The 26,787-nt window shown below is 35.5% G+C and overlaps 1 protein-coding gene across 2 annotated transcripts in view; it reads right to left on the bottom strand.

Moving 5' to 3' along the window:
- Positions 1-26,787, bottom strand: part of MDGA2 (MAM domain containing glycosylphosphatidylinositol anchor 2) — an 870,482-nt gene that overhangs the window by 310,109 nt on the left and 533,586 nt on the right. For both annotated transcript variants that reach the window (XR_015252395.1, XM_086709827.1), the window contains exon 4: positions 17,208-17,404. Coding sequence is in view for 1 of the 2 variants with exons in the window: in XM_086709827.1 (XP_086565953.1) it covers positions 17,208-17,404 (197 nt within the window). In the remaining variant the exon portion in view is untranslated. The remainder of the gene's footprint in view (positions 1-17,207; positions 17,405-26,787) is intronic.

The following is a 26,787-nucleotide window of genomic DNA, read 5'->3' as shown; positions in this document are numbered from 1 at the left end:
GTCTTGCTGAGCAATGGCTGGGCACTGTCTTGTCCCCAGTAACGTTCTTGCAATTGTGCTGCTGCAGAGGCTCAGAGACTGTGTTGGGTACCAACTTGACCCAGAATAAGTTTGTGTGATCACATAGCGACAGAGATTCAGAGATTACGGTAAATTACAACATACAACTGGTGTGAGGTTGCACTGCACACTGGTCTCTTTGTTCCAGTGCCAGCAATCATTTTCTCTGGGGTCCACTAGGATCTTTGCCTGTGGGGAGGCCATATGGCCTCTACCCAATGCCCTCCTAGCATGGGAACTGCTTCTCCCCATGTGGCCCACAGACCCTGCAGACCTTGCTGCCTGCTCCTGGGGATTCTCCCTTCCCACTAGAGCACTACCAGGTATTGAGCTGCAGAATTTGGGCTCCCCTCCTAATAGAGTCTTAATGGCATTGAAATCCTCTCATTTCTCCTTTCTCCCTTTTATTCAGTCACTTATAGGCATTTCCATTCTTTGTCTTTCTCTCTAGCTACTTTCAGGGGGAGGGCTTTTCCTGTACTCCTCCCTCTCACAATCTCTCTCCTCTCTCTGCAAATACAGCTTCCTACCCTCTGCGGCTTCTCTCTCCCCCAGTTCACTTCTTCACACCACATACCTGCTGAGTTCTGTGGCTCATGTTATGCAAATTGTTGTGTTTGTCCTTGGATCAATTTTCTATGTGTGCAAAAAGATTTGGTGCTGATCTGGCTGCATTTCAGGAAAGACAGAAGCAGAGAACTTCCATGCTGCTCTGTCAACGTGGCCCCTCCTCAGATAATTTTTGAATAACATGACATATTTTACTCCTTTTACCTCTGTGACTGCTATTCCTTAGCTTTTTCCACTTTTCTTTCTCCTCTCAACACTTAACTATTTAGATTCCCTGGAACTCTGTTTCACAGTTGATTTTGAGTTACAAAATTCCCCTGGTGACTTACTACTCCTTGCCACTAAAAGCCCTATCTTCCTGCTCCTCTCCTCAATTCTATATCTCTATTCCAGAATTCTCCCTTAAGTTTCATACACAGAGACCAATATTTTACTTTAATACGTCCATTTTGATGTCTCATAGACACCTAAAACTTAACATATCCTAAACTGAACTTCAGCTCTATTCCTCTGAATTTACTCTTCCTTCTTTAAAAACAAGAATCATAGACTTTCAGTTACTTCTTAATCATATATTCAGTATCTCCTTCTCAGATCCTTTTATTGACTTTGAAACATGTTCAATCTTGGCCATTCTTCTTATTTATTTTTAAATGTAATGTTATAAACCCTACATTCTGCTAAGAAATTCCTGATTATGCTTAGTATAGTTTAAGAACACAAGCAAGCATAATTATCTATAACCAGGAATTATTTGTTTGTTTGTTTTTTAAATAGGCTGAATGCCCAACGTGGGGCTTGAACTCATGACCCGGAGATCAAGAATTGGATGCTCTATTGACTGAGCCAGACAAGCACCCCCAGGATTTTTTTAAATATGAAAATCTTATCACATCATTTCCTTGCTCAAATCAGATTATTGAGCTGCAGAATTTCTGATGCTGGGCTCCCCTGCTAATAGAGCCAGGTGCCTCCATGATTTTTTTTTAATATGAAAATCTGATCATGTAATTTCTCTGTTTAAATCACATCAATGGCTTAACTATCATTCTTAAAGTTAACACGATAGCTATCAACATGATGGTCAACCCTATATGGTCTGCATTCTCCTTTCCTCTCCAGTCTCATCTCATTCTCTTAGTGCCCTGTACACATCCTTCCTTCTACCACAGAACCTTTTCACATGGTTGGCTCTTTATCTCTCTATGCTTAATCAATTTCATCTCATTCTTAGGTACCAATACTCCTCACTTCCACAGGTAAGCCTTTCCTCACCTCTGGAAGAGGAGAAATCCCTTTTTGTGAGGTCTGTTTATATCATTATCTTCATAATACAGTCTCAAATTTCCTTTTATTTCAATAATGGATTGATGTTCTGCCAGACTCATCCCTTTGCCAGTAAGTACCTAGGGGGAAGGGATTATGTCTTTCCTGCTATCAGCATTATGTTTCAAGCACCTAGCACAGGACTTAGCTAGAGACACTTCGTAAATGAATACTTTTTCAATTAAAAGTGCTGTATTTCAACACTCAAGGCTTTGCTTTGCACGTATTTATTTCCCCAGGATTTATTATCTCCTTGGAACCCGATATGAATTCAATAGATGTTAATAAATATAGACAATTTCTAAAAGTAATTCTAAAGGCAATTTTTCAGTAATAAAGATTCTCAAATATATACAAAGGAGAAACAGTGTCATTTAGGTGTATATTTAGTGATAAAGTCTGTCTATTCACATGGAGTTAATTATATTCTGCCACAACTTGTTTCTGTTTCCACTGACAAATTATTTTTAATACATATTTAAAAAAATATTTCAACACCCCAATGAAACCATACCTATTAATGTCATTAATAATGCTCTTTTGTTACAATTCAATACATCTTTCTTTTTTTTAAATGCTTCTATATTTCTCTGCTTTTTTCTAACACTTCAGATTATCTTTGCTACTTTGACAGCCCCTCAGTATAGGTAATTAGAATATCATACTTCAGTCACTTCTTGGTTGTTTTCCATTTCATTTTCTATCTGTTGTGCAAATTTTATTCTGCAATCTTCTAGTGTAGTAATTAGAAACATTGCTTCAATTAGTATCGATGTATAGATTCCTGACAAATCTCTAAGCTAAACAACAACAGAAAAAAATGCATTTGAAAGAAATTATCAATAGTATTGTAACTAATAAAATCTAACTTTTCTTCTTTTTTTCCTGTCCTTTTACCTGCAATGTTTGTTAGCAACAATGACCGTACACTTGAATTTTGCTCCCTCTGGATCTCTTAAAATAATCTGTCATGGCTTTCTAATTCTCTTTGATCATTGTTATTTATTTGTTTATTTATGTCACCTGCTGACTTCTATTTTTCCTGCATTACTCACCTCCCTTCAAAAAGAAAGCATCTCATACTTTCCCAATGTATTTTTTTCCCTCTTGGATGCTTTTGGCCTCTTTGTACATATCTTCTCACCTCTGACTTCTAGCCTCGTCTCTTGTTCTCTGATAACTGCTTGATGGAGATTTTCATCAGTAAGGCACACAATGCCATATTAAAGTTGGTTCACTAGTACACTCCATTATACTGGCTGCACTACCTCATATGAATTTTCTCTCCTGATGTTATTTTAAATGCAAGTCACCATCATTCTCCCATAATCCAGACTCAGAAGTCATGTCGTCATTTACTTTTTACTGTTTCTCATTAGTCCACATTAAATGACATCAAGAGCTTTAGATTATTCTTAATTTTCCTTTCACAAAATGACCTTTCCTTTCCAATCCTATTGGCATAATATTTGCTTTAGATCCTTATTTATCATTGATTTAACAATTATTGCTTGAGTGCTCATTTTGGCTAAGGTAATGTACCATCTACTATGGAGAACTGCAGCTCTCCTTTATTCCAATCATTCTGTAGCTGCCATCAGACCTGTCTTCATCATGCCATGTCCATGCTAAAATATCCTAGCCAGCTCTCCTCTGAAACATCATTTCAAAATTCTTTAGTTTCTTATTTGAGACCCCATGCAGTCTACACAAAATTATTTTCCTTATTCTTCAAATTCCATATTCCCAATTACTTTCATCATGATTTTGAACTCTTTGTAATATCCAACTCTGCCATCATTTCTTTTAATGTTTATTTATTTTTGAGAAACAGAGACAGAGCACAAGAAAGGAAGGGGAGAGAGAGAGAGAGAGGGAGACCCAGAATCCAAAGCAGGTTCCAAGATGTCAGCACAGAGCCCAACCTGGGGCTCAAACCAATTAATCATGAGATCATGACCTGAGCTGAAGTCAGGATGTTCAACCAACTGAGCCACCCGGGCACCCCCCAACTCTGCCATCTTTTAAAAAGACACCCCTGCCCCCTGATATGCATCTTTTTCTGCTCCCATCTTAACTGAAGTGCAGTTCAAAAAAATGTGTAAATACCCTATAGTCTTTCTGAACTTCTCAGTTAAATTCTCTTCCTTTGGATCTTTTATTGCATTTTTATACTAAGACACCTATTTATAAATCACTGTTTCGTGTTTCCTTATTAGTTATCATTACTTCTATTCTTTACCTGAATCATAAGGCCCCTGGGACAGGCTCATCCTGTTTCTCTCACAATACTAGTTAGAAACCTTTCATGTACTGCTTAATAAAAACTTGTTCATTAATAGAATGTACTTAAAGTTTGGTCTTTTCCAACCATCATATCCTTTAGGAAGAAATGTAGTCATAATATACAATCATAATGAGTTTTTAATATTATTTATTTTGAGAGAGTGTGTGTGCACGTGTATGAGCACAAGCAGAGGAGGGGCAAAAGGAGAGAAAGAGAGAGAGACAGACAGAGAGACACAGAGAGACACAGAGGGAGGGAAGGAGAGAGAGAGAAACAATCCCAAGCAGGCTCCATGTTCAGCATGGAACCCAATACAAGGCTTGACACCAGGCTCCATCTCATGACCCTGGTGTCCTGATGTGAGCTGAAATAAAGAGTCTGATGCTTAACAGACTGAGCCACTTAGGCACCTCGAATAATAATGACTTTTAAAATAGAGGGCAAAAATATAAAATCTAGACAAATTAGATTTCATTTTTCTTCACTAGGCACATGGTCCTTTGCTTATGTTGCTGTATTTCTTGTATTATCTTTATTACTTTCTCATTTCTCTACCCTTTCTATAAAACTTGTCATATTAATAATCAATTGGGGGCACTGGGTGGCTCAGTTAGTTAAACATCCAACTTCGGCTCAGGTCATGATCTCATGATCTGTGAGTCGGAACCCCGCATAGGGCTCTGTGCTGACAGCTCAGAGCCTGGAGTCTGTTTGACATTCTGGGTCTCCCTCTCTCTGCCCTTCTTCTCCTAGTTCTCTGTCTTTCTCTCTCTCAAAAGTAAATAAACATTAAATAATCAACTAGATGATGATTCTTTCTCTGTAACTTTTCTACATTTAAGTATTTACACCTGGACTACTAGAATAGATATACAGCACTTCCTGTCTATTAAATATTAAGAAATAGGTAGTTTCTTGACTTAAAATTTACTACAACCATAGAGGGAATGACCTGGTTGGAAATTCAGTTTCTTGATCCTACACTGCTGTGGGAGGAACGATAAACTCATCATAAATTGAAAATATCAGAAGTTAAAAATGTATTTAATGCACCTAATATACCAAACATCATGGCTTAGCCTAATCTACCTTAAACATGTTCAGAACTCTTAAATTAGCCTACAGTTGGGCAAAGTCATCTCACACAAAGCGTATTTTATAATAAAATGCCTAATATCTCAGGTAATCTAGTGAATATTGTACTGAAAGTGAAAAACGCAATGGCTATATGGGTATCAGCCGTTTACCTCCTGATCACATGTGGATTAGGAGCTCTGGCTCGCCTGATGCTGCCCAGCATCAGAAAGAGAATATCTAACTGCGTATCACCAGTCCTTAAAAGATCAAGATTCAAAATTCAAAGAATGGTTTCTATTAAATGTGTACCACTTTCACACCATTATAAAGTCAAAAAAGCATAAATTGAGTCATTATAAGTTGGGGACTGTCTGTATATGTTTTCTGTCATTTGCATTGTATATGTTTTCTGCTTGTTTTTTTTTTTGTTTTTGTTTTTGTTTTTTTTTTTTGCATTATATATTTGTATGGAACTTCATTTTCCATTATATGAGATAACTTCACTGTTAAGTTCCACCTCTGCCATTTGTGCAGTTCAGTAAAGACTGCTGACTAGAAAAAAAATAAAACCAACTCACTCTTTTGCATATTTCCAGTAAACATTTTTTTAACCATATTAGCTTTTTAGTACTAGTAATAAAAAAAATTCTTAACATTAGGGAAGTCTGAAAGGCAGATTTATGAAGCTGAGTTAGAGGCCATCGACAGAATTGTACAGTCAGTTATAAATAAGAAAATGTAAATGGAAAATAAGTCACAAGGGAAGGAAATATGCAAAAAAAATCAGATACATCTGGGCCAACAGCAATGACGCTCTGGCCATTAAAATATAGAAGTCACTTACTGTACTAGATGTATTCTTGAAATATTTTGTATACCTAAGTTTTTGTGGAAGGAATGTGCCTGCTGATTATATTATCCAAAAGTAAGAATATAAATTGGGAGGTAATATTGTTAAGGCTTAAAAAGAGAATTCATGTTTCCCTTTGAGATGATTCCCACCATTTAAAGACCAAGTATGGCCCAGTAACTATAATGGTTTGCACAAAGCATATTCTAGTTAATTCTTAAATGCAGAACAGAGCAGCAAAATAGGTACAGAAGACAAAAAACAAAAAACAAAAAAACAAAAGAATAACTTTTACTGTGAACTCTAGATTCATAATATCCCAAGGATTCAGCTCTCTTGGGACTGGAGAATTATTCTGGGTGAGCTAAGATAATTTATTTCTAATAGTCGGAAAACAAGGTCCCAAGATATGTGAACCTACAGGACAGCCATCTAGGCTAATACATAAAATTATGCAGCATGGCAAGGAGTGAGAAGGGCTAATACAGACAAATCCTATTGAATGAATATAGAAAAGAACAGAGTTATGGGAAAATTTGAACCTTAACTACTTAATTAATTCACTACATTCAGGAAATGATGAAGGCATTCAGGTTGACCCTGTTCCCCTAAATAAAGAGCTTCCATAATACTTAAATATATATATATATATATATATATATATATAGCATAATATATAAAAAAACAGGATACTAACAAATGTGTGCATATATATTGCTATCAAATAGCATGTATATATACATTTGAAGGTATATATTTAGAATGGTATAGACTTTACTACTTATAACTGGTTTTATCACATAACATTAATTTTATTTTGTTGCTAATATAAATTTAATATTCTGTGCTGATAGAAGGCTATTTGCATGTGAATTTCCATGATTTGTAAAAAGGAATTTTCAGTTGATTATTGTCTAATTGTATAATTAGTCTAATTAGCCTAATTATAACTAATTATGTAATTGATGTAAATATGTTCAGTCTTATAATTAGATGGTGTAATTACAATACACAAGATGATGTCATCAACATCTTTATTAAAGTTCTAGAAAAATAGCAAAAGTATGTGTAGTTGATAAAATTTAAGTACATGTTCCTTTAACATTGACCAAATTATCTGTGATATCTATATTTAAGCTTTTAAACTACTTTTTGTAAATAAAACAAAAAAGGGAAGGCATTCTATACGTTAGTCAGTGGCCATTACCAAAGTTGACATCATGTAATGAAATAATACCCCTGGCATCAAGCACCATTTCTAGTAAAAGAAACACATTTTCTTTTAAAAGAAATTGGAAATTTTAAAAATACTTACTTTCAGGTATCAGTAAAAAATTAAAATCTTTTTATTCACACTCATTTTTTCCATGTCTAATGACTAATTTATTATGAACTCATGAATTGACAACAATATGTTAGCTTACACCTTCAGTAATGAGTGTAAGTATAAATGTATAATTATTCCTCTTAAACTTATTACATTACATTCTTATGAATTCTGTCAGACTTAGAAACTCGGACCAATTTCACCTCAGTATCATGAGTTATATAAAAAGGTGTAAATAAGATTTTTCTCTCTCAATAGGATGGCGAAGTAAATATTTTATTCAAATTGATATAGTTATTAACTTAATATGAATGGGGAAATTCAATTTAATAAAAACAAGAAATCATTACTGAATAGCAAAACATAAATATCCTAAAAAAATGATTTTCTAATGTTAAAAAATAAGCAGACTATGATCTGTAATGTGAATTCTTCCACAATATGGTCCCAGTATAGTGTTCCAGCTTTACAGTCCACCTATTCCCCACCTTTACCAATTATTGTTCCAGTCAATCTTGGAGATATTGTCATCCTTCTCTATTACTATAGGTACTACTGTTTTCCATCTTGAATGCTCTCTCTGTGGCATTATTGTTTGCCTCTATTTTAAGAATGATGTTTACTTTGTATCATAACCATTATTTACCTTAAGTTCCTCCCATACATATCAACAAAGTAAGGAGAGGAGGAGCCATGCCTAGTAACCTCTATATCTCTAGAAGAGAGTTCCCCAAACCTTGCACATAGTAGATCTTGGTTAAAGTAATTGGATCTTGGGGCACCTGGATGGCTCAGTCAGTTAAGCTTCCAACTTTGGCTCAGGTCATGATCTCATGGTTTGTGGGTTCAAGCTCCACATTGGGCTCTGTGATGACAGCTCAGAGCCTGAAGCCTGCTTATTAGCATTCTGTGTCTCCCTCTCTCACTGCCCCTCCCCTGTTCATGCTCTCTCTCTCAAAAATGAATAAACATTAAAAAATTTGAAAAAAATAACTGGATCTTATTTACATTATGAAGCCACAAGGCTACAGAATCTATGAAAATAAATTAAAATATTATTGAATTATTCCAATACAAACAATGTTAATGTGGAAAATTTTTTCATCATAAAGTACACATGGTAGGTGATGGGAAACAACCATCCAAGAAATGAATAACACCAAAGAATTATATCTATATTTATATCTATATCTATATTTATATATAGAATTTATTAAATTCATATATTTATTAAATGAATATGCATATATTATATATATTACATTTACAAAATTATATATATACATATATATATACACGCACACATACACACAAATGCACACATAAAAACTAGCACAATAAGCAACAGGAAAATTAAACACTATTCCTATCTCATTAAAAATACCAAAGCCATTATAGGAAGGCAAATATATCTTGGGAAATATTTCAAGGACACAACACAAAATTAATTTTAAATCTAGAGAAAATTTGATACGTACCAAAACAAGTGATGCCTTTAATTCAATAACACAATTCTGGATAATTACTTAGAAATGTATGGTTTGATCTTCTAATGTACAGAAAAACAACTGGATAATGATAATTTTGTAAGTTAGAACTTACAAAAAAATCATATTTTATCATTATAAAAATGAAGAACACAAGCTAAGTTTATTTTGCTGCTTTCTACTGCTGGTCAACCATAATTCACAGTCCTTCCAAATTTCCAAGGAGGTTAGAAAAATACAAATGAGGACACTGTCTACCATCAAGGAGATTCATAGGCAAAAATGTGCCTTATATCATGTTTATCTGTATTATTAAAATCCCAGCCCTGTAATCCTCAACATATCAATTCTACTTTTTTCATTCAACAAAACTTTTAGAGAAATCCTGGTTACTCTGTAGCTATATAACACTAGTAATAATATCATATACACCACCACATCCCTCCTGAAGTAACCTGAACTTGAGCCCGAGCTTCAAAATGGCAGCCCAGAGGCCCAAATACAGAACTCTGGCAAAAGGCAGTGTATTTTTTTTTTTTTTTTGCAATATATGCACACATAGCAAGCTTCGCCATTTTTTATTTTCATACTACCAGGAAGATTTACTTATATATGTTACCAGATTAGTCTCAGTGAACATTTGCATTTGTGATTCCTGCCTAAAAGTAAACTTACTATGCCCATTAAAAAAGAAACACTGGAATTTAAAGGTGGCTATCTACACCTGGCCCCTGAAACATAATTTTTTTTGTAGGAAACTCTCCAGAATTTATTAAATAAATGGCCAACTTCTTATGGATTTATGATGTATATATGTGTGTGTATATATATACATATATATAAAGAGACTCAAAAGCTGTTTCTCAAAAGTTGATGTATCTAAATAAAATTGGCTGAAAAACTTTACATATAATCTCATATTATTTATAAAGCAAATTTACACATGACAAAGCACTAAAATCAAAATGAGGCAGATTGGGGTGCCTAGGTGGTTCAGTCCATTAAGAATATGACTTGTCTCAGGTAATGATTTCACCATTGGGTTCAAGCCCTGCTGTGCTGACAGCTCAGAGCCTGGAACCTGCTTTGGATTCTGTCTCCTTCTCTCTCTGCCCCTCCCCACTCCCCTTCTCTCTGTCCCTCTCTCAAAAATGAATAGTTTTGGGTTTTTTTTTTAATTTTTTTTTTCAACGTTTATTTATTTTTGGGACAGAGAGAGACAGAGCATGAACGGGAGAGGGGCAGAGAGAGAGGGAGACACAGAATCGGAAGCAGGCTCCAGGCTCCGAGCCATCAGCCCAGAGCCTGACGCGGGGCTCGCACTCCCGGACCGCGAGATCGTGACCTGGCTGAAGTCGGACGCTTAACCGACTGCGCCACCCAGGCGCCCCTGAATAGTTTTTTTTAAATGAGGCAGATCGAGTTTTTCTTTGCTTGATTATAACATATTGCCAATATCAGTCACCCATCGTTGAATAGCAGTCTCCTCAAACTGATCTACAGATTCACCACAACTTTACTCAAAATCTTATCAGACTTTTTGTAAAAATTGACAGGATAATCCCAAAATTTAAGTGGAAATGCAAAGCCAAAACATCAGAATCAGTTTTAAAAAAGATGGACACAGTTGTTAGATTTATTCTTTCTGATTTCCAGAGTTATATAAAGCCACAGTAATTAAGACAGTGTGGTATTGGCATAAAGACAGACATATAAGTCGATAAAACAGAATTAATAGGTCAGAAATAGACCCTAATACACAGGGCCAATTGATTTTCAATTTAAGTGTCAAAGAAATTCAGTGGTGATTTTTTTTTTAATAAATGGTGCTAGAACCCATGTATAACCATCCGCAAAAAATGAACCTCAAACATTCCCTCATACCATAAACAGAAATTAACTCAAAATGGGAAAAAAAGCTGGTAAATATAAATGAATAATGATTGCTCCAAAGAACAAAATACTAATATCTTGTTGATTTAAAAATATACATAGAATTAAAATACTAGATGAAAATTACATGAAATACAAAAGGGTAAATATTGTTAAAGTATTCTAAGTTTTTTTCACTACTGAGGAAGTGATCAAGTAATAATCAAAGATGCAAGGTGTAACTTTTAAGGTAACCAATACAAGATATTCAGATAATTTAAAACTCCTAGTTGAATAAAGGAGTAAATGTATGACAAATTTACAAGAAGACAAGAAAAGAGATAAATAAAAGATAATAGGTGGGTCATGTAGAAAAAAAGGATTAAATATAGTAAAAACTAAGATTTGTCTCACCAGCTTAACACAATGAAACCATATACTGATTACAAGTGACATTACAACACATAAAATATGCAAGTAAAAGAGGTGGATGATTACCATTTTCCCTCCACTCCCCAAATAAACCAAACACTAACCAAAAAGGAGACAAACCAAGAAACACACTCCTAACTATAGAGAATAGATGACTACCAGAGGGGAGGTGAGTGGGGGGGGGGGAGGGGGGGATGGGTGAAATAGGTGATGGTGATGAAGGAGTGTACTTGCTGTGATGAGCACCAGGTGATGTATGGACGTATTGGATCACCATATTGTGCACCTGAAACTAACATTACACTCTACGTTAACTAACTGGAATTTAAATAAAAAGTTTTTTAAAAAGCTAGTGTAGTTAAATTAATGACAGACACAAGAGGCTTTAAGTCAAGAAGCATTTTTAGAGGTAAAAATGGACACTCTTAACAATAATCTACCAGGAAAATAATATACTAAGATAATCCACTAGGAAGTTATGAAAATTCTATATCTGTACTAATAATATACCTTCAAAATATATAATGAAAATATTGAAAACAGACAACTCTACAGCCATATTAATAGACATTAGCCTCTCTAAATAGTTTTTAAAAGAACAGACAGAAAAATTGGAAAATATAAAGGAAATCTGAACACACAATTAACAAATGTGACCAATCTGAAACACAGTAATTGCGAAGTGCACATTCTTGTGTGTGGGCGCACATATATCATTTATGAAAGTAGACCACAGGCTTAGCATAAGGCAAGTCTAGGTTAATTTCTAAAGGTTAAAATGGGTCAGAGTATGGTTTCTGATATAACGAAATCAGACAAGAAATCAATTAAAAACTGTAACTAGAAAATCATCAACACTTTGGAAACTAAATACATTAAGATGGATTTGATTATAACATCTTTCTCATTCACATTTCACTAAGCTTTCTTTAATGGGTAAAGAGGGATGGAATTACAGAGAGTGACTCAAGAGTTACTAGTAACTTGGACTCAGTTTTATTTACACCATAGCTAGAAATCCAGACATCTCCGTGGAAGTGCTGGCTCAACATTTAACACATATTTATTGAGAATCTTCCATGCATCAGGCAGTGTTTGAGCTGTTGAAAAGATAAAGACTCTATAATTAGTGAGTTTATGTCCAAACACACAAATGGGATAATTTGATGGATTCAGTGCTATGAGAAAAATAAAATAAAATAAAACTGGGTATTGGAAAAGTGTAACTGTGGAAGGGAGACATGTTATTTCACAAAGGTCTGCCAGGGAAGACTTTCTGAGGTGATAAAGTCTTCAGTGTTAACACCCCTGCCATGTTATCTAAGTAAATAGGAGGAAGAATTGATAACATGGAGACCCCAGGGATAGACAAGGTTAGCACCTAGGGATGGTGTAACCAGAACAGTGCGTGAAGTATAGATTAAGTAAGAGAGAAGAAGGCAGAGCAAAGTCAAATAGGATCTAGACCACAATATATTATTTGGATTTATTTGAAATATTTGGAAGCCACTGGAGGGATTAAGAAGAAAAATATATTTGATCAGATTTACATTTTTAAATAATCAGTCAGATGTCTGGAGTAATAAACCATGGCAGCCAGTTATTCCGCTATTCCAATATTCCATGGAGAGATCATGGAAGTTGTGTGATATAGTTGGACTTGTGTATATTAGGCCTATGTACAGTATATCCCATGGAGTATAGAGTAAAACCACTGATAACATTTTATCTATGAAAAACCCTACACTCTCTATGGCTGTAAGAACTAAAATTTCCATATGCTGCTGTTTGAGAGTTTCTATCAAACAGAGTTTTTGGCCTACAAAACATGTTTGATATTAACAAGTTAAGTACATACAAAACACAAAAATATTGACGTACTCCTTGTGCTCCAACATGAATTTTTTGGACACATACAAATACATATTAGCTATTTCAGAAGGAGAGATAAGCAACACAGTCAAATAAGCAAAGGCAGGAAGGACATCTTCATTTTTTAAAAAAATTTTTTAATGTTTATTTTTGAGAGATAGAGACAGAGCACGAGTGGGGGAGGGGCAGAGAGAGAGACACATAATCTGAAGCAGGCTCCAGACTCTGAGCTGTCAGCACAGAGCACAACACGGGCCTTGAACCCACGAACCGTGAGATTATGACTTGAGCTGAAGTCGGATTCTTTTTTTTTTTTTTTTTTTAATTTTTTTTTTTCAACGTTTATTTATTTTTGGGACAGAGAGAGACAGAGCATGAACGGGCGAGGGGCAGAGAGAGAGGGAGACACAGAATCGGAAACAGGCTCCAGGCTCCGAGCCATCAGCCCAGAGCCCGGCGCGGGGCTCGAACTCACGGACCGCGAGATTGTGACCTGGCTGAAGTCAGACGCTTAACCGACTGCGCCACCCAGGTGCCCCTGAAGTCGGATTCTTAACTGACTGAGCCACCCAGGCACCCCAGGAAGGATATCTTTAAATAGGAGCTAAGCTGTATGTTATTGGTAATTATCAACTAAAGCAGGTGAATCCACAACACATAATTTGCAAGAAAAGTTTGTTTGTGTCTTAAATACTTTTAAGAGAACTGATTCAGATGGTTTAAACAGCAGAGTTATGAGCACAGCCACCTTAGAGAAAGCCTGTGTTACATAGTAAAGGCTGATATTCATATCCAAGAAAGTATCAGTAGTGAAATGTTCAAATTAAAAAGTTGTTTTCTCCTAAGTGAATGGAGGAAGGAAAATAAAGAAGAGAAAATAAAAGTTATTATTAAAAGGAAGAATCACTAGTTATTAGTCTGAGAACTCTTATAAGATGGTTTTTTAGAGCTGGTAACAGAAACTAGCAACAGATTCAAAAGAATGAAAAGTTTGTGCTTGGTTAATAACTTTAAAACAAATTCCTAATTATTTTGGAAGTATATATATTTTTCCAAAAGGTGGACATGGCCCATGTGTTCATGTCCAAGAGATCAGACCCACCTACAGGCAAGAAATAGCTATACAGTATCACCTTTGTATCTGTAAATGTTATCATTTTTCACAAGATTCTAGAGGAAAACATGTTGTTGGTTTTTTTAATTCTTAACAATGTACACATTCTAGGCAACCTACGGAATAGGAGAAGATATTTGGAAATGACCTAATAAAGGGTTAGTATCCAAAATATATAAAGAACTTATAAAACTCAACACCCAAAAAACAATCCAAATAAAAAATGGGCAGAAAACAGAAACAGGCATTTCTCCAAAGAAGACATAGAGATGGCCAACAGACACACGAAAAGATACTCATCATAACTTACCATTAGGGAAATGCAAATCAAAACCATAATCATCTCACACACATCAGAATGGCTAAAACCAAAAACACAAAAAACAGCAGGTGTTGGTGAGCATGTGAAGAAAAAGGAACACTCATGCACTGCTGGTAGGAATGAAAACTGACGCCGCCACTGTGAAAATCAGTATGGAGTTTCCTTAGAAAGTTAAAAACAGAACAACTTTATGTCCCAGCAATCACGCCAGTGGGTATTTACCCAAAGAATATAATAACACTAATTCAAAGGGATATCCCTATGTTAATAGTGGCATTATTTCAAATATCCAAGATATGGAAGCAGCCCAATATATAATATTCCATTGTGTACATTAATATATATGTATACAATGGAATTGTATACATATTATATATATATATATATATATATATTTCATTGTATACATATATATTAATGTACACAGTGGAATATATATAATGTGATATATGCAGAATAAATAATAAAAGAATAAAAAATAATGAAATCTTTCCATTTGCAATGACATGGATGGAGCTAGAGAGTATAATGCTAAGCGAAATAAGTCAGTCCAAGAAAGACAAATACCATATGACTGCACTCATCTGTGGAATTTAAGAAACAAAACAAACATGCAGTTGGAACAAAACTAAGAGAGAGAGACAGAGAGAGAGAGAGAGAGAAATCAAGAAACAGACTCTTAATTATAAAGAACAAACAGATGGTTACCAGAGGAGAGGTGGGTGGGGGGATGGGGGAATAGGTGATGGGGATTAAGGAGGGCACTTGTGATGAGCACAGGGTGATGCATGGAAGTGTTGAATCACTATATTGTACATCTAAAACTAATATTACACTGTATGTTAACTAACTAGAATTAGCATAAAAACCTAAAAAAAGACAACGTACATATTCTAAAAAAAACACTGACAATAGAAAAATAAAAATAAAAATGGTAGATGATCATTTATCTGATTTCTAAACCTTAGGGCCACCCAAGCAACTAAATACTGCTAAGAAATATTTTGTTAATTTTCTAATTAAGAAAAAAAATGATTTAAGTAAAAACTGAACAATGAATTACAGTAGTGCTGAATGAATGGAGAGATTGTGAACTTCCTTTTTGGCAGAAAGCAACTGATATCATAATAGCCTGAGTCAGGAGAGGGTCAAATTAAAACAGGCTTCAACAATGTGTCATGGTAGTAATACATGTGCAACAATGATTTTCAGAAGTTTGTATCTTGGCAAGTCCCAAGCTGTTCTATACCTCCAAGTAGAAATATGTAAGTATACATAGTGTGTTCAGATGTTTTTGTACAATTATGCATTCTTCCACAGTTAATATCTAAACATTGGCAATTATATTAATTGAAAGAGGTCAGAACTCAGATATTACAGGTAAATGGTTTACTAAGGAAACGGTTTAATAGGAAAATATATTTAATGATGAAAAATGAGATGTTGGGAAATTTACAAACTCAGGATGACCTTTTGTTATTATAGTGAGTTAAGAGGTGAAACATGTATTTATCTTTAATATTTAGAAGTAGAATATTTATAATATATAAAATTTAGTTGTATATTGACCTAATTATGGTCACAAAATATCTCGAAGCTTCATATAAAATGGTCAAATCCCTCTTTATTATTCAGAGTCACAATTATTTTGAATATTTTCCATAGACATTTTTTAATTAAAAATTATTTTTCTTTGTTAATTAGGTTTGTATTCCTTTCTAGTAACCAGAAAAGCTCTATAATAACAGCACTCAAATATTCTTTCAAATTTTAGTGTCTTCCTCAAGAATTACTAATTCTCCACTCAATATATTATAGAAGAATATTTCACATTACATTAACTCTATGTGAAATTAATTTGATTTTTCTTTTTATTAAATAAGTTGAGGACCCATTAGAAATTTCAGTTTTTACATAATTAAGGCCCTATTATTAAACTAATTCAAAACCCAAAATGAACAAAAGAAATTAGAAATTTTTTCCTACAACCAAAGTTAAGTGAATTTCAAGTACATTTCTTTATTCCTTTAAAAGTATTTACCATTGAAAAGAGAAAAATCAAAATTTCTCCCTTTAAGAAATATTTTCCACAAAAAACAAAGCAGTCATCAAATGTACAATTATGTACTATATAATGAAACCTAGGTAAACCTATGGATAAAGGAATACAAGTTAGGATACTTGATTTTTTTTCAAATGTTAACATTTTAAATTTAGCTATCACATAAAAATTAACAAATTTTATTATTTGAGTTACCTTATCTTTCAGTCAAGAACATATTGTTTTTTTTAATTTTTTTTTAACATTTATTCATTTTTGAGAGAAAGAATCAGAGCTCAAGCAGGGGAGGGGCAGAGAGAGAAGGAAACACAAAATCCAAAGCAGGCTCCAAGCTCTGAGCTGTCAGCACAGAGCCCAACATGGGAATCGAACCCACACACCATGAGACCATGACTGAGCTAAAGTTGGACACTTAACCAACTGAGCCACCCAGGCGCCCAAGAACGTGTTTTTTACAAGGCCAGATTTGGAGACACTCTTTTCAAATAAACATAATACTACAAGCTACCTGAATTAGGAAAGCATTTTAACATTATTAGTAATTCCTACCTGGGTAAAGAAGGGTTCGTAAATCTCAACTCCTTTATCAGATCCTTGTAGTAACACCTCCTGACCACGTCTCCAGCTGTACCGTACGGGTGGATTGGAACTGGCAACACACCGGAGGAACACTGTTCTCTCATAGTAAAACTGTTCTTTAGCTTCACCTATACTTTGATGAACAGTTACTACTGGGTCATCCAAATCTAAAAAACAAAATATAAAATAAACCAAGTGACAATGTTATGAGTTACATGGCTTTTATAAGTATTACACATACGAAACCTAACCAAAGGTTCATTTTCATAATCAGTTTTACTGCTTATCACTAGACTCATTTTTTTCATTTAGTTTATTGAAATTGTTTAGAGAAAATTCCAATGATAGGCAGTAAAAACAAATAGAGCTATTTTTTAAGATTTCTACTTGTTGAGATAGTACACATGACTTTGCATATTTCCAACACTTTCTAACAGCTGCAAAGAACAGAGCTCCATGAGAGATCAGAATCCAAGGCCCTTCAATTCAAGAGATTAGCCAAAACAACGAAACAGGGACAGGGAAATATCAAGCGGCTCAACAGACTCTTTCCCTTAATCCCTTAATATCTTTTCTAAACATTTATAACAGATATATTTAAATAAAAAAAATGTTTATAAACTATTATCATCTTTAGAGTGAGAAAATATGATCTTTTAATTTTTTTTAATGTTCATATACTTTTGAGAGACACAGAGAGGGACAGAGCACGAGTGGGTGAAGGACAGAGAGAGAGGGAGACACAGAATCCGAAGCAGGCTCTAGGCACAGAGCCCAACGTGGAGCTCCAACTCACGGACAGTGAGACCATGACCTGAGCCGAAGTCAGACATCCAACCGACTGAGCCACCCAGGCGCCCCGAGAAAATATGATCTTAAACTAGGTTAAGTTCTTTCTTCATCTCAGATTTTATTTCCCAGATTACATTTGCTAATTTGAAATGTGCTAACAGAAGGTACTGTTAAAAGGCATTAATATTTCTACTACAGGATACTGAGATTAAATTTTTGCCATCTTACATGCATCTTAAAGAAGGGATATATACCACAGTGTTTAGTAAACAGTTTCTGGAAAAAAAAATACATAAATACCTTGGGCTTTGTACGAACATGGGTTCATACAAACTTCGTATGAACCTGGGTTCATAGAGTCTTTCTCTCAACTACCCAACCCTACCATCATAGTGTGAAGGCAGTCAAAGACAGCTAATTAAATGAATGGTTGATTAACATTGTCGAGTCCCAGTAAAACTATTTACAAATGTAGGTGCCTAGACAGATTTGGCTCATGGGCCACAGCTTGCCATAGATTGTCAACCCCTGATCTACCATATCCCAGTTTCTTTAATTAAGAGAAGAAGAAATTAGAAAGTAAACTTGCTTTAAAATAACAACTGTAGGGGCGCCTGGGTGGCGCAGTCGGTTAAGCGTCCGACTTCAGCCAGGTCACGATCTCGCGGTCCGTGAGTTCGAGCCCCGCATCGGGCTCTGGGCTGATGGCTCAGAGCCTGGAGCCTGTTTCCGATTCTGTGTCTCCCTCTCTCTCTGCCCCTCCCCCGTTCATGCTCTGTCTCTCTCTGTCCCAAAAATAAATAAACGTTGAAAAGAAAAAAAAAAAAATTTCAAAAAAAAAAAATAACAACTGTATTATATATTTGTTTTTTTTTTTGTTTTTGTTTTTTGCTGTATTATATATTTGAAAGTCAATAAGAAAATAGATCTTAAAAGTTGTCATCACACACACAAAAGTATCTGTACCTCATGCATGGTGATAGATGCTAACTAAACTTATTTTGGTGAATTTTGCAATATGCACAAATATCAAATCATTGTGTGGTATACCTGAAACTGATATAATGCTATATGTCGATTATATCTCAACAACAAAAAAGAGGGAAAAAAAAAACCCAAAAACAACAACACGCTCTTGGTTCCAAATGCTAATAATATTAACGTAGTATATACTTACTAAGTATGATGCAAACTTTCGCTGTGTTTAAATATTAATTTCACCCAGCTTTGCCCTTTTTGGCTTTGTACCTGAAAGATTACTTAATCTTTGTGGTCTTAAATTGCCTTACCAATAAAATGGGAATAATAATGGTACTATATAATTAAAGTTGTTGGAGAATTAAAGGAGTTACTCTTCACAGCCTTGGGCACATAGTAGAAGCTCAATAAAAATTAGCTATTATTACTACTATTATCATTATTGGGTTTCATTTAGACTTCCATTAATTCCACATACTTTTCTTACCTTTACCTCAATTCACAATGCACAAAACTGTCATTTTAAATAGACAAAAATGCCATTTTGCCATTTGTTCAGACTACCAATTTTTTCTATAAGACAAATACTTTCATGTGAACACTGAAGAGAAGCTATTATATTTGTAAATATTATATATTTATATACATATTATATATTATGTTATATATTATATACATTAAATAAACATAAGAATAGTAAGGTGTGTGAGCATATGCCACCCAGAATAGTTAAAAGGCAGTGTTCTTTAAAAAGATTCTTTGTGATGCATTAAAATAATAAAAAGTCAACAAAAGTCATGAAGTAATAGCAGCCCTAAGGAATCAAAGAACAGAATTCTCAAATTTCCCCAGTTTTAAAAAAGGTTTTTCCAAATGTGAACTGCTTGACAGCCCTACTTAAATTTCTAGTTTTGCAACATTCTGAGTTTTTTTTTTTTTTCCAACATTAGAATCTTTTCACAGCTACCTCAAAGGCTTCTAATTTTAGTAGTATAAATTTACAGAACAACTGCTGCTCTTTGGTAAAATTGAAGGAACTTTCAGTTTAAATTCATTCTATTAGCTGTGCAAGGATACATGCCATCTGGTTTTAATAGTCAGTGTACTTAGGGATACCAGCATCATTATTATGAAATGTTTAAAGGTCTTGAGAATCTATCAAATATTCGCTTACTTGGTGATTAGTCCTTCACATACAAATCAAATCCTTAGAGGAGATTGATTATATGAATTCAGCCTTAGTGACTTGAAAAAAAAAGTATTGTGAATGGATTGTAAACAACTTATTTTTTTTTTCTTAGACAAAACATAATTTCTTTTAGTCCTATCTCATTTTTAGGAGATATGATCTGTGTTCTGTTGTAAAAACAAAATTCTGAAGCCAGAAAGTTTAGGGACAAAACAAGTGGATGGTAATCAATGCCAACAACGATGATACTCCCAGGCCTCCAAGTAGTTAACAATATTGTACTCTCCAACATGCATTTATTGACATATCCCTAGCTCTTTTCTTGTTAGGTGATGGTGTCAATAGACCAAACCTGAACAAACATTTAAACATGCTCTTCTCTGATCTATGTAAGTTTCGGGTCACTGGCCTTCTGAGAATCCAATCCTGTGACAATGTGCACTGAACATTGTATTGGCAGAATTATCTGTTGGATTCACCCATGTTTAGGAACTTCTACTTCACAAAGCTCCTAAATGATATATATATATATCATATATCATTGATATATATATCATATATGTATTATATGTATCATGATATATATATCATATATGTATTATATATATAATTATATATTATATATTACTATATTATAATATAATGTGTTATAATATATTACTTATAAATATATATATATATATTTTTTATTTAAAAACAAACATAACAAAGACAAGTCATGTTCTAGAAAGTCAAACAATGACATTCCTAAAAAAATATATTTTATATGTGTGGGGGGGTATGTTTATATTTATACACATATAAACATACTTCATGATATACAATTTTACCATATACATATAAATCACTTAAAACAGTACATATGTTTAACATAAACTCTAAATAGTCTTAGTGAATGTATACTGAATATGAGTATTTGTTGTAGGTCAGGTTTCTTGGAAAAGACTCTAAAAGAGAGGTATGTGTGCAGGAAGTATATTGAGAAGTACCTTCTAGATCAACACTTGAGTGACAGACTTAGGACTGTTGGGGAGGAGAGTTGAGCTACAGCAGTTATAACAAAGGTCTCAGTAGCTCTATAGAAGTGATGGAGCTGTGAGGTCTTCTCACAGTTGTCCTGCCCTAAGGCAAGGGAGCTAAACTTTATATACCCACCCCCTCCTCCTCAATCAGTCCTTCCCTCTGTGCTACTCCCACCTAGAAGGCATGACCTCGGGAGGGATAGCTCTATTAGGTTTAGGATAATTTCTTTTTTTTTAATTTTTTTTTTTAGTTTATTTATTTATTTTGAGAGAGAGAGAAAGAGAGAGAGGGAGAGTGGCTTGAAGCAGGAAAGGGCAGAGAGAGAGGGAGAGAGAGAATCCTAAATGGGCTCCATCCTCAGCACAGAGCCAGGGGCGGGGCTCAGGGCTTGATCTCAGGACTTAAAGATCATGACCTGAGCCAAAATCAAGAGCCAAAACCAACTGCACCCAGGGTGGTTTCTAAAGAAAGATTTAGCTGATAGCCATCAGCTGCTAAAACTCTCAGCAGTTGGAGGAATGAGTCCTTCAGTATCAAGGAAGGGATCTGGCTGCTGCATACAGCATCTGCTCACATCCACTTTCTAGTTATGATAATTCACTCTATCTGGGAAAAGCTACTCCAGGATTCTGGTTAGTCACCTTTCTGGGGAAAACTGTCAAAAGAAACTGTGGTGAGATGATATTCGTCATCTCTTTCTACTATTATCATTCTAAATTGCTCTCATCCTAGGCTAGTACAACTTTTGGTATAAGTAGATTCCCTTACTGAGGTTACCAACCCTCCTTCCTCACTGAAGATTTTGTGCACCAGGTCACCATGTCCTTCTCAAGCCATTACTGATGCACATTACTGATGTTTACCACCAAAATTGGTCAAGAGAAGACCAAGAAACGATTAAGTGGATCAACTGGGTATCAAACATATTATTTACTGTCTCACTGTGTAACAACATCCCTACCTCCAGCTAACCATAAGGGTCAGTTACTCCTTCCAGGATGGTGACTCCTCTTATTCCCTGTTTCCTAACATAGGAAACCTAAAGTAAATGAGTAGCAGCTATGGCTTAAAGATTAATGGGGCTCTTGATATATCACTTAATAAAAGCTTTTCTCTTCTGAGAACTTAGGACTTCTAAACTGGCAGAACCCAGAGTTGGAAGGGAAACATGGTTTCCCCAAGTGAGACACTGAATGTGATGTTAGTAAGTAGGGTCACTCCTTGGTTTTGAACCTATGTATTCTATAGAAAAAAAAAAAAAAGCATTAGATAATAATGATCATTGATTTAGAATGTGTACTGTATCTTAGAGAATAGCACCCCTTTCTTAGCAGCCATTATCTCTCTGAGACTCAGATGCCCCCTCCAAAGACCATTATATCACTCTAGTAAGTTGGTATTTTTAGGTAATAAAGAATATATGACCAAGGAATCCCATGGCAATGTTTTCACTGCTATATCTTCACTGCTGCAAAATGTGCTTCTAGTCCCATGAGTGGTTAGGTAGGACCCTGTATTGTGAATACAACATTCTAAAAGTCCTTGGGTAAGGTTGCTGCTGACTAAGGTCAACATAAACATCCACACCCAGATTACATGTTAAGTTCAGTCAAAATGATGCACTGTTACTTTCGGGTAATCAGGTCTAATGTAACCAACTTGCCACCAAGGGACTGGTTGGGATTTTGAAGGGCAGTACTTTTACTGTGTCAAGTGTTGGTCCCTGTTGCTGCCAGGTTAGATAATCAATAGTGGCAGTAGACAGATTGGCCTTCATGGATGAGGACCTATGTTTCAAGCTTATGCATAACCTCTATCCCTACCATTATGGGAATCCTATTCATGAGCCTGTTGTGCTACCTATGAGTGGCCAGTGACAGAAGCTGGCTGTTAACAACCGTCTTCACAAGTCTGTCTACTTCATTGTTTTGTGTTTCTTCTGTGGTGGGTAACTTTTGGTCCTCAATAATATCCATTCAATAATTATCCACAATAATAATAGGTCCAACAACATACTCAAACAGATCTCTTTCCACACAAAGTGGTTGACCAGGTACACTACCCAAACCAAAGTTCTACCCATTAAGAATATTTTTCCTCATTCCTGTCTATCAGGGACATCCCAGAGTTGGGGCTCTAGTGAAGTAGCAGTCCAGTGTTTGACTTGCATACATATACTGAGCTGACCTATCACAAAAGCTTAGCCTTTTTTCTCCACCATCAACATATAAGTGACCCTCTATGTGGCCAGATATAGACTGACAAAGAGGAGCCAGTAAAACTGATAGATGCCATGGGGGCACATCCTTGTACAGCTTACTTGGGCCCTTGGCCCTGGCCTTGCCTCCTCCTGAATTTACTACTTCCATTTTATGATGAACTACTGATGGGTCTCAACTATTTTATGGCTTAATGTTGGTAGATCGGACAAAAGCCAACGTATGATTGGAATTTCAGACCACATGGTCATTCGATGTTCCATATTCAGACACTCCATCTCTACCAATGCCCAGTAGCATACTAGGAGCTATTTTTATGATAGGGGCATAATTCTTAACTGAAGAAAGCATGATCTTACTAACAATCCTAGAAATTGAATTTATAATCCTCCTATTAGTATTACTGTAAACCACACATCTTTTCTAGCACTGCTATATCTAATATCATCGATTTTCCTGGGTTATGTGACTCAGGCACCAGGGTCACTTACATCACAGCATGGGAATACTACAGAACCCTTTCGTACTTTGAGACACAGTTGAAGTCTATAGTTGAAGCCTTCCAAATCACCTGATAAGTGGATTGAAATTATATTTACAAGTGTGAAATATGCTTCAGAACCCAAAGAGACTTAGCAAGCACTGTGTTTCCTTCCGAAGGATGGGAATTGTGAGATGCAATAATTTGTGCCTTACTTTGGAGGCAACATCCTGGTAAGATACAACAAATGGATCTCTAAAATTTTATTAATACTGTGTGCCCCTGAATCTTCATAGGCTTATTTCAATCCTCTGGATTATGCATGTCTTACCAAGATATCCAATGTACTTAGCAATTCTTGTTTATCTGGACTAATCAACATAATCCCATTGATATAGTGGAACAATAACAAGTTCAACAGAATATCCAGATGCTTATATCTCTTTGGACGATGTTATGAAAAGGAGTATGAGAGTTAATTTAGTTTTAGGGCAAGACTGCCAATATATGCTATTGTCTGTCTCAAGTGAATACAAATTATTTATTATTATCTTTCCTAACAGAAATGAAACAGACCGCATTAAGTATATTACTGGGCACACAGTATGTATCTGAGTCCATGTTATTCTACTCTAGCAAAACGAACTTATCTGGCATAAGCTGCAATAAGGGCACTGCTTAGATGAGTTTGTGGTAGTCCATTATCTTTCTCTGGGATCTCTCTGGTTTCATCAGGAGACAACATTGTCAGTAAGTAGAATGTGAGGTGGACCATCACCAGCATATCTTTTAGGATTTTAAAGATGGCATCAATCTGTGGTATTTCCTCTGGGATATAATATTACATTTGATTAATCTCACCTGAAAAATGGGGAAGTTTCGGAGGCTTCAACTTGGCCTTCTCACTAGGACAGCTCTTATCCCCAAAGCCAAGGAATCAATATGGAGGCTCTGCCAACTAGAAAATATGTCCATCCCAATTACACAATTAGAGATGAGATAAATGATAACAAGGGGGATCTGTGGATTGTTTGACCCAATGTGAGCTAGCCATGGGCCACAACTGCATTTATTACCTGGTACCTGTATGCCCAACTCCAATGATATAAGAGCATGATAATTCTGTAGAATATCAGGTATCAAAGTCAACTTAGATCCTGTGTAACACACTCCTCAAAATGTTTCACAAGTCCCCTTTTCCTAGAAAATGGTTATTTAAGGAAGTGGATATAGGTTCTTTAAACAAAGAATTTTGAGAATCATTACTGTATACACTTCTTGTGGTGTTGTAGTGTTCTTTCTAGTGACTTAGTCTCCCCTTCAAAGAGTTCAAAGTCTGAAAATTACCTCAGTTGCAACAATTAGGCAAGGAACCATTATTTGTTTATTATGTGACCATATTCAGCCTCCTGATCATCCCTCTGATTTTTTTAAATGTTTATTTATTTTGAAAGAGAGAGAGAGAGAGAGCGAGCAAACAGGGGAGATGATGAGGGAGAGAGAGAGAATCCCCAGTGCTGTCAGTGTGGAGCCTGACATGGGGCTCAAACACACGAACCATGAGATCACGACCTGAGCTGACACCAAGAGTCAGACGCTCAACCCACTGATCCACCCAGGCACCCCTGATTTCTTTAATAGCATAGACTGGATAATACCTTTGTTGAGTGTCCACTTATTTTGCTCTATGCAATGCTATATTTTATTGTTGGTCTCCAGGACCCCTGTGAGTCTAGAGCCCTGGGTGCATTTTAACTAGCTCCTCATTAAAATAACTGTGCCCACCTTGCTTGTGACAACTAAGCACTGCCACTTAGATTCTATTATTTTGAGATCTTGACATTTCCATTCCTATCAGGCAGTTCAGTTCTGTACTAGCATCTCTTGCTATCAACATTTGCCTACAGAGAACAGGCACCTAGGAACTTCTCAATGATGCTTGCATCTGAGTCATCAGCACATTCTTATTGCTTTAGGGGTGTCCTTGAAGCCTTTATACAGATGATAGTGCGTGAATGATTTTTCTGGACTCTAACTGGTATATTCACTTTAGTACGTTCACATATCTGAGTCTTTTGACACCTTTTTCTACTGTATGCACAGCAGCTCTGGTATTTATACTTCTTTTAGTGGGAATGCTTGCTTTCCTCAAGTTTCCAACAGCTATCTGGCAGCAGCAACTCTCTCTTGCTATCCTTGCTAAGATGCTAAATTTTATATCATGGGAGAATACTATAATATAAATAAACTGTTATTCTCTATCCCCATTTGATCTTATGTATTCTCTATCCCCAAACTTATTCAATCTTATTCTCCATCCCACTTGATCCAACAGTCTCAGAATCCAATTCCATACATACTCTCCCAACGCTTACCAGTAAACATACTTCTGTGGCCACATGATGTCATCTGCTCACCCTATATAGTGATCTGGAGGCCAGGAACGGAGGTGAGGGTATATCCTCAGGGGGAAGAAGTTTCCGAACCATCTTTAAGCAAGATGGACATAAAAGCCCTTAATTAGGAGGAACAGACCATTTCTGTAGGCCCAGAATGTTTATGGAGAACTAGGTTTCAAGGTTTCTGAGATCATTAACCCAAATGTACTCCAACCCTCCCCCCAGCCCTGCAAATCAGAGTACCACTTGTTCTGAAGCAGGGTTCAGACACTGGTTTAGCTGACTTGTCAGGGCTACGGATTCAGGTTTCTGTAAAGCTCAGCTATATATTTAAGTAAATCCTAAGCCTTTTTTTTTCAGCCTTTATGACCTCTGGCTAAAGAAGATGAACATTTCTTTATATTGTGGGAAGAAAGCCTTCTTATTCTCACACATCATCACCTCCAATTCATGACTATTTACATTCAGC

The sequence above is a fragment of the Puma concolor genome, chromosome B3, assembly GCF_028749965.1.
Source record: "Puma concolor isolate L17-30 chromosome B3, mPumCon1.1.hap2, whole genome shotgun sequence".
Classification (NCBI taxonomy): Eukaryota; Metazoa; Chordata; class Mammalia; order Carnivora; family Felidae; genus Puma; species Puma concolor.
The sequence above is the reverse complement of the archived record's forward strand: the minus strand, read 5'-3'. Positions and strand labels throughout refer to the sequence as shown.